We start from the raw sequence: 12,116 nt of genomic DNA on the forward strand, positions 1-12,116 counted from the left end.
TACGAGATTTACTGAAAATTGTTACATTTATTCATTTACTGGAGTTCAGCCTCATACCCCACTTACTACACCAGTGTCCCTGAAATAAAAGCTAAGAGTTGGATGCTGCCAAATCTGAAAGTGATCAATACAATGCAAGTACGTTATCTATCTATAATAATAAAATGAGTGGAGTGTTTGTTTACTGTAGGTATCCTAGATTTTCGGGGACAGAACAGTTGACGACACCCACCTCTTTTCACGAAGAATGACAAACTAGGGGATCCGGCTGAATGCAGTAACACAGAAATCGGACAGCGAAATAGGTTCCAGCGAACACAGCGTAGCGCCAGCCATCAAGCCCGTTGTTAAATGAATATGGGATTCATTACAGATCTCTTCTGTTCAATGGATCAAACGATGCTGATTTTGAAGTTCAATTTGGGGCTTTAATCAGCACTTTCAGAAAATGAGAAAATAGCAAAGGTGTTTAAATATAATTATCAGTATGGAGAACATACACATCGGTTTCAATACTTTTTACTCTTCCGAATTGCATTTGATAATAAGAAAAAACTGGATTTGCTCTCCTGCATGCAGCACCTGGTCATTATTTGAAAAATGAATTACCCCAAGCATTCAAGGAAGAATATCAAAGGCTTTGTACCATTTATGTTGGACAAAGTTTCTTATTCAGAGATTAATTTTCATCTATATCTAACGTCTGATAGAATGCCTATTAAGAACCAGGAACACAAGGGAAGGACCCAAGTGAAGTTACAGTTTTCACTTTTTTTTTCACTACCACTTTTTGTAACTGGAGAAAGTACACTACATTCTAATTCATGAGGTGTAATATCGCTTTACATGGAATGACTAATGATTACTGACGTTGCATTAGCCGCATATTAGACTGAAAGAAGCTCGGAGAGACGGAATAATTAACATGTGGATTCCTGTCGCCCTTTTTATCAGTCTGAAGGGAATTTCGGGCAACGGAACACCGTTTCTTTTCACTTGTCCTTTTGGTATTACTTCGCCCCTTCATCTACAAACTGAACCTTTTTCTCTTTTTTTAGCCTAAATAAAGAGACTTAAATAATGAACTGTGTTCTCTCTCTCTCTCTCTCTCTCTCCTTTCAGGGTCGAGATATCATCGAGTTCTGTAACTGAATGCCATTGAAAGATGTATGGAATTATGAGCTATTCATCAAGATTTGGTGTTTGGCATTAATTAAATACGCTGAAGTGAGGGCATCATTTCAGGTCCTTTTGGTCGTCGATATTTTGCTTGACAAAGATATATAAGCAATTTCTCTGGATTTACAGTTTAAAACGTTGACATAGAGAGAAGATTCTCTCTAAAGTGGAGCAAGAGCAATTTCAGAGAGAAAAATCTTGCAGAGTATTTACAATGTATATCTGAAGTCTTTTATTTGTACCTCAAATGTTTTCATGGCGGCGTTCGGAAACTTCTATATTCTTATTTATGGTGATACTGTTTTATGTGAAAAGTTCTCTTCACTGTAATAACTGGAATTCCATAATAAACGAGCTGGAAATGAAAATGAACTGTCGCTGACTTTTTATATGAATTACATGATTATATCGTAGAAGCGTTCCAGCTGTCAAATCACTGACTGTTCTATTCTATTTAAAATGACTTCCTAAAAGTGTTTAGCCCAATTTGCTGCAAAAAGAGTCTGTTCTTTCTCATGCATTCTTTATTTCGTGTCATTCAGAAAAGTCGTTAAATATTTGACCATTATATTTTTTGAAAATGAGCAGAACGTATTCATTAATGTAGAGGTTGTTTGCAACTTTGAGCTTGGTAGAAACTGATCAAAGATTTTTCGTTATTCTTAAATAATTTTAGGGTCATTATGAGAACTTCTGGTACAACTATTTTTAAAATTCAGGAATTTTCAAGGAATTTTAATATTTTTTCCAGGATTTGTTTGCAAATTTTAAATTTTTCAGAAATTTTCATGGTATTATCTTAAAACCTCATATTATTGAACTGAAATATAGAAAATGCATTTTATAAAACATGTATTTAGCCTATATTGCTAAATTACTATTTACCATGAAAATGAACGTTTATCCTCTCTTTTTCAAAAGAACATCAAATCATTATTTTACAATGTACAAATGTTTCCATCTTCCACTGCCTGTTTCGTTACGTTTCCACCTGAATGATACATGTCCCATTCTGTAAGAAGACAGAACACGCAACGCAGGACATCTCTTCAAGTTTTAACAAAAGTTGCAGTTCTGAGTTTGTTTTGTTTTCCTTTTAAGTAGACGGTTTTTTTTTAAGGGGAATTCACAAGATTCTAATTTTAGGTGTAATATCGAACACAATGGAATGACTAATGATTACTAACAACAAAATTAATTAGACTGAAAGAAGCTGAGAGATGGAATATGATCAACTCCATAATCAACTTTATTTTGATCAGTCTGCCAGGGAATTTGAAAATGACATTTTTGATTATGGGATGGAGAATTACTTTTTCCACGATCTTTCTTTCAGTTGGCCCTTTTGCTCAAAATGGCCAGTAGTAGTGAGAATGATTATGATACAGACAGTTCTGAAAAACTGAACAAGGAAAGTATCCTTTATGAGCCGTTTCAAGATGAGGGCAGAAGCATTAATTTGATGGTAAGTTTTTGGACATCACAACATTGACAAGTCGATATTTCAAACCACGGTTGAAGAAATAGACAACGGATTGTTAGAAATTCATGTGCCATTTTGTAAAGTATGCAAGAGTAAAACTTTCCTCATGCTAAAAATCTTAATTCGTCACAATGAAACCAAGACCCATAGTGATAATGCGAAAAGAAGTCAATTTAGCAAAGTCTCAGCCCAGCATCAGTGGTTATATGGGACCATCATTGGAATTCCATAGCAAAAATGGAAAAAAAAGAACTGTAGCTTTATTTTGAAAATGAATTTACCAATATATCGTCAGAAGCGTTCCACCTTTCAAATCATTTGTTTCCATTCAGATGAGGTTTTAAAATGACTCGCTAAAAGTTTTTAGGAAAGCAAAAAGCTACCAATATCATTTCGTTATATGTTTGGCAAGTGGTGCCGCGACCAATTTCACTTTTGAGAGAAAATACAGAGAAACTTCAGCAACATAGGTTTTCAGTTGTGATAGATGAAACAACTGACAAGTCAACTACATCGCAATTAGCAATTTTGGGAACTTTTTTTTTTTAATGCAAATTCATTTGAAATGAAATGTGTTTTTGTAGGCCTCACTGAATTGCCCAACGGTAAAGCTGATACTATTTATGGTAAAATTAAGGAGTGCATGACATACTGCAACATCCCTATGACAAATGTGATTGGATTTTGTGCCGATACATGTAATGTCATGTTTGGTAAACGCCATTCTGTTTCCCAATTATTCATCAAAGACTGTCCTTGGATGTTACCAGTGAAATGTTCATGTCATCTGATATATTTATGCTCATCCTAAGCTTCACAGATATTACCAAAATCTTTGGAGAACCTTTTTAGGAATACTTATTCCCACTTCCACATGTCATCTCAGAGAATTCCAAGATTTTTTCCAGGTTGAAAAACACAAAATTTTAAGAGCAAGTAAAACAACGTTATTATCTTTGAAAAATGTGTGGATCAGCATTTTGTGAGATTAAATATGAACCAAATTTGAAATTTTTCCCTAAACACTATTTCACTCAAGTAGGATTAGAAGATCCCACAAACACCAATGAAAGCATTTTGAAATGCTTGAATAATAAGTTCACTGAAGCTTATTTAGAGTTTTTATCTTTCAACCTCGGAAGGCTTGTAGCATTCAACTTGCTATTTCAGAGTGAAATGCCTCTGTTACATCAACTTAGAAAAGAACTTACCACTCTCATTATGAATATGTGTTCTGATTTTATGGAACTTAGCTATGTGCGTGGTACAGATATAAAGAATATTGATCCAAGTAATGAAAAATATCATGTACCCTTAAAGAAGGTTTATGTTGGATTAAAGGGATCAGCTGCAATTTGGAGTATAGCAACAGAAATGGGAGAATAGCACAATATGGTTGTGTTGTTTTATACACATTGCGAACATTTCCTGGTCGAATGTGTTAAACAAATTCAAGGAAGATTTGACGGAGTTGAATATTTTTACTTTTTATCCTGCTTGTACCCTGAAGTTGCTTACAATTTGAGTGTACCTAGTTTGACATCCACAGTGACAAGATTCCCATATCTGAGTGATGACATTAGTGCTCAGGAACTTGATCTGGAATGGCGACAGCAAGCCATGAATCCTAAACTTAGTGCCAATATGAGCTTTATGGATTACTGGCGTGTCATATTTTATGAAAAAAATGTGATAGGATCTCATACAGACCCAGAGTTAAGAAAGTTCATTAGCATTCTTTTGTCGTTTCCTTATTCTAATGCATCGGTTGAGAAGGTGTTCAGCCATTTACAACTAATAAAAGATGATCACCGATCAGCTCTCAAGCAACAAAGTCTGATAGGACTTCTTACTACAAAACTAACTATGCAGGCCAAGGAAAAACTCTTACAGGAAACTATGACCCTCCAAAAGCCATGATCAGCCTGCACCAGAAAATGAAGACTAATGCACATGATGGAGAAACTCAACAACTACGAAATCAGTTTCTTGAAGCACTTAAACAACAGTAACGGTTTGCTAAATCAAGAATCTTTTGATTTCTTTTATATCAGTGTTTCTCCTCCCCCCCTCCTCCAATCAGACCGTCAGTTTGCCAGTAATTAGTATGGTTACTCCTGCTAAAATCTGGGAAATATTCTGTAGTACACTATTCAAGAATCTGTTATGTTTGTATCATGAATCAGAAAGATTCACTTTAAATATCTCATTTCTTAATCTAAAGTCTTTTCCTAATATATATTATTTTCTTATTTACAAATATTTTGAGTAATTTCAGTTATATTCCTGAGTGTAAGTGATAGAAATCTGTATAGGTTTTAATATACCCCCAAAAAAATTGTATATATATAATTAGTTACATCTTGGAAATAATCGTGATATTCCAGACTTTCTTATAGAATATGTTTATCAAAGGGCAGCTGATGATTTTTTTTTTTTCATGTTTTCTGGATTTAAACTGGATACCCGTGTATTTTGTTTCTGAGAGTAAACGTAATAAGATATATATATATTTTTATTTATTTATCCCCAATTGTTCTGTGAAATTTACTGTAAGTGCTTGAAATTAGTTAGTGTACTCTACTGTTATTTTTTCTTTGTGTGAATGTCTAAAATTAGTCAAGGAAGAAATCAAGGAAAATGAAATGGCTGTCAAGGAAAATCATTTCTCCCCTGAATTTTTATATTCAATTAGCCCCTACAAGGAATTTTCATTTCAGCTAGTGGAAGTACTCCTTGACTTGAACGGCGCAGCGTCACAAACTCCTCGTCCTCGAAAGAAACAGTCAGTCCACCTCCAGACACTGAAGTGTATGGATGCGCACTCAGACGCTCTTACTTTCGCCGCCACCGAAACTCGAATAATGGAGGTAAGGCTTTGAAAACTTGTTTGCTCAGAGATGGATAGATGGTGATCGTTGTAAAGTTATCCAAAATAGTGTACGTGACCGCTGACGCTACGAAAAACTTGTGTGAACAAAATGTGCAGTGTAATCATCCGGTGCGGGCTGAGCGCCCGTTTCACGGGAAACCACATTTCACCAAACTCAACCGGTACTGAATGTTGTGCCCGGTTTACGGGAAACCACGTTTCAAAAAACTCAACCGGTACTCGATGTTGTGGTCGGTTTAAAGGGAAGTATGACCGATAATAAAACATGCCGAACTGGATGCTGTGCCCATTGATGATAGTGTACATAATTATTAATGAACTGAATGTTCTGGAAGATTATAATAATGTTCTTGATTATTGTACTGAACGATATTGTAGGCCATTCAAACGTTCTATATATTAATAATAACTATGAAATAGAAGATTTTTTGTGCAAAATTTTTTTCTACAATTCAATATTAGTATCTATTTTGACAAATTATAGCATAATTTTAGTATAATTATAGCATGAATATATATAGTGATGATCACCAAATATGTACAACAATAATTCTTTTAATTATAATTATTTTTAATTATATAATAATTATGACTTCATAAATTATTGTGATTATTTGCTTGTTCAAACTACTAACAAACAATTGCTCCTTTTTTCTCTTTTCAGGGTGCAACCTTCTGTGGTGCCACAGGTGTTTGGGTGTTTTTCCCAAGTGACCCCAATCATAGTGATGAGGACAGTGCCTAAGAATTTGAGGACATGATGTCGATGACGACGACAATGACGCTGACTGCCAACAGCACGTCGAAGGAGCTTTAGCTAAAGATGCTGTTGAAGAGAACCTATCACCTCTGAGGAAGAAATGGAAAGGTAACTTTTTTTTTTTTATATAATGTTCCTCATTCTAATATTCTTTTATATATATATATATATATATATATATATCTTTTATAGAGAGAGAGAGAGAGAGAGAGAGAGAGAGAGAGAGAGAGAGAGAGAGAGAGAGAGAGAGAGAGAGAGAGAGAGTTTGGCATTTCTGTGTTTTTTATAGATACTGACAGTTGTTTTTTCTTTTTCCAGTAGTCAAGCATGGCCGTGCCACTCCATCAGCAGCAGTGGGAAGATGAGGAAGCTGGCACTGGCAGCCAGGGTGCCACCGTTCAGAGGAATTGGGTGAAGGAGGACATAAGCAACCCACAACTGCCACCTTATGCACATGCAGGAAAGTCGACTATTCCTGCCCCTTTCCTCTACCTCGATGATCTCTTCGACATGGATCTTGTGAAGCACCTAGTCTATCAGACCAACCTTTATACTAGGCAGAACGACCTCAGGACGCCCATCAAAACTGACACATCGGAGATGCTTGAGGACTGCTGGGCCACTGACACAGGGGTGCCACAAGTGGCAGACTTCATGTCCTCGGAGAGGTTTCGGCTCATGAGAGCAAGAATTCATTTCAGTGATAACCAGCAAATTACTGCCACTCATGACAGGTTTTACAAGGTCAGGCCAGTGATCACTGCCATCACGAACTTCCTGCGCATCCCGGAAACACCTCATCAGAGTGTACATGATGTTATGGTGGCCTATAAAGGGAACCAGAGCTGGAAATGTAAGCAGTATATCTGTAAGAAGCCGGATAAATGGGGCTACAAGTTCTTCTGCAGGGCCAGTATAGATGGCATTATTCATGGTATACTCATGTATCAGGGATGGACTACTGTCATCGCCCACACAGCCCAGTTGCCTGAAGAAGAGGCCCTCATGAACATGAATGCCAAAGTGGTCACCGCCCTCCTCAGGATAGTCAAGCACCCAAACAAGACGTGTATGCAGAAAACTTCTTCACCAGCATTGGTCTCGTTGAGCACCTGAGGGACACCTGCCAGCGCTGCTATGTTGGCACTGCAAGGGAGACCAGGACAGGAAACCCTGGCCTCATACCAACTGTCCAGCTCAACAGAAAGGAGACCAAACGAGGCACCATGAACTACAGGAGCTGTAATGGTGTTCTGGCATTGAAGTGGAAGGACAACAAAGTAGTCAACATGATGTCCATTGATGCAGGAGTAGAACCTTTGGCTTCTGTCAAGAGGTATGACAGAGATGCCAAAGAGAAGGTTGATGTCCCATGTCCCGATGTGATAATACAATACAACAGTAAAATGGGTGGCATCGACAAGAATGACATGCTCACCCATCTGTACAAGACTCCCCTCAGGTCAAGACGCTGACCACTCAAGATCTTCGGATATTGAACTGATGTATCCATTGCCAATGCCTGGCTAGTCTACAAGAGGGACGTCACAAGGATAAATGAGAAACCCATGTCCCTGAAGAATTTTCGCCTTTCCATCTCCAGGTACTGCAGGATGCACAGGAAGTCCAGAGTTTTCTCTCATCCCACGAGGAGGTCAAATAACACTCCTTCAATGCCCACTCCGTCCACCTCTGCTACTCAGGAGTCTGTTGGGAAAATGGTGCTCCCAACCAGAGGTCTGAGGTCACCAGAAGCTATTAGGACTGATACCTCCACTCTCCATGCACCAGTCTTCACCACCATAAGGCAGACTTGTAAGAACTACTCCACCAAGAAGAATATCCACAGTTGCAAGTGGATGTGCAACCTTTGCAATGTGGCACTGTCTTTTTGATGCCAGGAACTGTTTTGTGCCGTATCATATTGTTGTGATATGAATATGGACATTATTTTCTAGTGCTTTTTATTGAACTATTTGACATTTTTTTTTTACTGATGTAGATGTATTTTTGTAACTTTTCTCTAGTAAAGGTATAAAAATTAGTTCACTTTCCTTTTCCTTATTTTTTATTATATCTTAGGTATAAAAAATTAGTTCACTTTCCTTTTACTTATTTTTATTATGTCTTATTTATTAAAATGTGATGAAATAATGCACAAAAGGTTGAGCTGACAATATAATAATGCTTGGAATTTAAGAATGTAAAAAATAACATGCTAAGTTATATATATAAATCTGAGAGGTAAAAGTATTGAACATGGAAGGTAAGCCCCAACAAAGTTACTAAAATGCTTTAGAAGGTAATGAAAATTTCTTGAAAAAGTTGATCTCAATCGGGCAAAACATCCAGTTCAGGATACTGCTGTCAAAAGACGATTTCCTGTGAACCGGGCAGTGGTCCCGTTGAGGACACTTCGTTGGGTGGGTCTATGACTCCATTTCTGCACAATTAAAAAAAATGCACAGGAGTAAAAGTGTCTTAGATTTGGTTGTACTACAATATACTAAGAACGTTTTTTGCTGCTACCATTATTTCAGGTAGTGCCCATTAAAGGGTTAAAACTTACTTTATTTTAAATACAACAACCGGACCTTTCTTTCCCTTGTGATTATATATTTTAAATACAATAACTGGACCTTTCTTTCCCATGTGATTATATATTTTAAATACAATAACTGGACCTTTCTTTCCCTTGTGATTCTAATTTGCACCTCTAAACCCCGGAAAAGGGAAAGCCCAAAATCTGAGCATGACCAGCCTATTTGGGTCCTAAGACGACGAAGTGCAAAGAAAGCTACTTATAGTTTCGAGCTTACTTATAAGAGAGCAGTCAAAAATGTGAAATTAAATCAACAGTTCTTCTATACTGCTTGCAATTTGAACGTTCGCTGCTTCTTTTTTTTAAGATTTCTGATGATCATTTAGAATCTAGGCCAAAGGCCAAGCGCTGGGACCTATGAGGTCATTCAGCACTGAAACGGAAAACCTCGCAGTTGCACGATGAAATAATTTTTAGAGAGAGTGGAAAGTCAGATGGAAGAGAATATGAGCGGAGGTAAAGTAAAAGGAATGAGACAGATTCCAGCTAGGATCCGAAGGGACGCTGCAAAAACCCCTAAAGTAATGCCTGCAGTGCACCACGTGAGGTGCACTGACAGCACTAACCCCCTACGGGGGATGGGTCCTTTATGCTGCTATATTGTCTCACACGTTCACTCTGTCCGCTCTCTCTCTCTCTCTCTCCAACCCTTTCCTTTAGTTCGTTAGCTGTTATTCCCCACCACATACACGGTGCTCTCGTGTCGAAGCCTGGCCCGTTCAAAGAAAAAAAAAAAGAAACTCAGCTGTTGAGAAAAACAACGGACGGGATTCAGGGTCAGAATCAGGAAGGTGCCGGAAAAAGCCTGTCTTGTGGTCGAGGCTTCGAGTCCTGAATCATTCATCCATTGTCACCTGGAAGAGAGGCTGGAAGAGGCTTACACAAGAGAAATTCGGTGACTCCTTTGGAGGTCTCTTGAATCTCAACAAGTTCTAATGGCCCCCTTTCACTCCTTTTACTGTACCTCCGTTCATATTCTCTTTCTTCCATCTTACTTTCCACCTTACAATTGTTTCATAGTGCAACTGCGAGGTTTTCTCCCTGTTACACTCTTCAAACCTTCTTACTGTCATCTCTCAGCGCTTAGCCTTTTGCCAAAATTTTATATTCTGTAATAAGAGACCCTAATTTATTATTTTAAACATTGTATGATGAATGTTGACTGGTGTCGCAACAGACTTCAGCAGTGTAACTAGAACTGAATCCAATCTCGAGTTAACAGTCCAGAGGAGTTTGTCCTCTGAACTGTATTCAATTTACTGTACTTGAAATTGTCTTTTCAAGGAAATTATTATTATTATTATTATTATTATTATTATTATTATTATTATTATTGTTGTTGTTGTTGTTGATGCAAAGTCGAAGAATGATAGCGATGTAGCACTCCAGTTAATAACAGGACAAACCGACCCATTCAGTGAAATTCGTGAGTCAATTTTCTTCTTACTATAAACAAATTATGACAAGGTCAACAATCTACAAAATACTGCACTTAACTTTCGATAGCTCCTGGCGTCATCCTCAATGCGCTTGTGATCTGAGAGCTGTCTTTTGTAAACTGTTCATCTGTAGAGATGTGTAAATAACAAGAGCAGATTTATTATTATTATTATTATTATTATTATTATTATTATTATTATTATTATTATTAAAAAAATAGAAATATTTGTCGATCATTTTCTCCAATGTTTTAACGGTTTTTATTAGTTATTTCGTTTAACATATTTTATCACCAGCACCCACTCCCCTTCTCTCTCTCTCTCTCTCTCTCTCTCTCTAGCGCCAAAATATTTTCCATCATTAAGAAAACACACAATAAGTAAAAAATTCAAGCACTAAGGAACTTTTACTCTTCTTCTGCAGGATAATACTCAATTCCCATTCTTTCGCTTTTACGGCCTGTGGGCTTATTTATACCTTCTCATTTCACAAAACCATTCCAGTAAGTGCAGGGAACTGGAAATATGGAGATGAATGTAAGTTCCCTCCAGGAATTTTGATACAGATACCTTCACCCATTAGTTCCTATTGTATGAGAATGTTATGGCAACACTGCAGGTCTTTGTTTACCTTTTCCCACATGAATGCCTCTTCATATTGTAACAACAGTCGTGACTGGCTGGAGCAATTTATATGCCCTGCATCTTCATTTGCGTTTTTCTTTATTAACGGAAATCGCTGTATATAATGGGCTCATGATAATGTGGTTACATTTACAAAGAAATGAGCTACACGAATATAAAAGAGTAAGTTATTTGACGCTAGATCTAAATGAACAGGCAAAGTAAAAACTGTATTCCGTCTTTAGCAATACATCGCCAACTTTCACCCACGCACGTGTTTGGATGAAGTCTGCGAAGTCATTAAGTTTACGAATTACTGTCTTAATTCTGGGCAGCTTGAGCTTACAGAACACCAGAATATTGCTTGTTACTATGATTTACTTTCAGTGTGTTCACAGCGAGCTTCGAGGGTGTTTGTTATACAGCGAATTCAAATTCATACTCAAATTCAAAACTTTATTCATATGAATACAAATAGTAAACATATACAAAAAATATAAGCATGGGTAAAGAAAAAAATTTATCCCTGTGTCTAACGACCTGATAAAATCAGCCAACACACAAATATGGATAATTACATATAATAATGATAAATCATATAGGCCAACACGGCTCTTAACGATTTATTGCATATGCATTATATTCTACATAAATATGCATGCTCATTCTTACCTAATTCATGAATAAAATCAAAAGACACCAATTAACTTATAAAACTGCTTGATGAATTTCTTTTAACATTTACCATTTACAGCCTTAAGGGACCTACAAGATTATATGTCGAGCCACGTGTCATATGAATAGCTCAAACGGAATCACCCCCTGAACAGACTGTCAAAATCGCCCTACAGTTAGATACACTGACTTCATAACCATGCGATTTTGAATGAGCACCGATATTGTCATGACTTATGCCTAGTGATGGCAGATAAATATGAGAGGTTTGAGTTATACTTGATGTAATGGCTTATCAATGTTATACCTATTTGCCTTAACTTCTTAAGAAAGCCGATAGGATTCCGTTTTGCTAAGTTATATAGTTTTGTATAATAATATGACTGCGTGATAAGTCTTATTATGTCGTCGATTCTTCGTTGATGGCTACACATTTTTTTTCTGTCAGAGGGACTATGTTA

The 12,116-nt window shown here is 36.9% G+C and overlaps 1 protein-coding gene across 1 annotated transcript; it reads left to right on the forward strand.

The window, feature by feature from the left end:
- The first annotated feature begins 5,403 nt into the window (after window positions 1-5,403).
- LOC136853145 (piggyBac transposable element-derived protein 2-like) lies at window positions 5,404-9,036 on the forward strand. The gene is made up of 2 exons (XM_067128453.1): window positions 5,404-6,423; window positions 6,634-9,036. Exon 2 carries the CDS (start codon window positions 6,643-6,645, stop codon window positions 7,429-7,431), a length of 789 nt encoding a protein of 262 aa, XP_066984554.1. The 5' UTR covers window positions 5,404-6,423; window positions 6,634-6,642; the 3' UTR covers window positions 7,432-9,036.
- The last annotated feature ends 3,080 nt before the right edge of the window (window positions 9,037-12,116 follow it).

Source organism: Macrobrachium rosenbergii, chromosome 26 (assembly GCF_040412425.1).
Source record: "Macrobrachium rosenbergii isolate ZJJX-2024 chromosome 26, ASM4041242v1, whole genome shotgun sequence".
Taxonomy (NCBI): Eukaryota; Metazoa; Arthropoda; class Malacostraca; order Decapoda; family Palaemonidae; genus Macrobrachium; species Macrobrachium rosenbergii.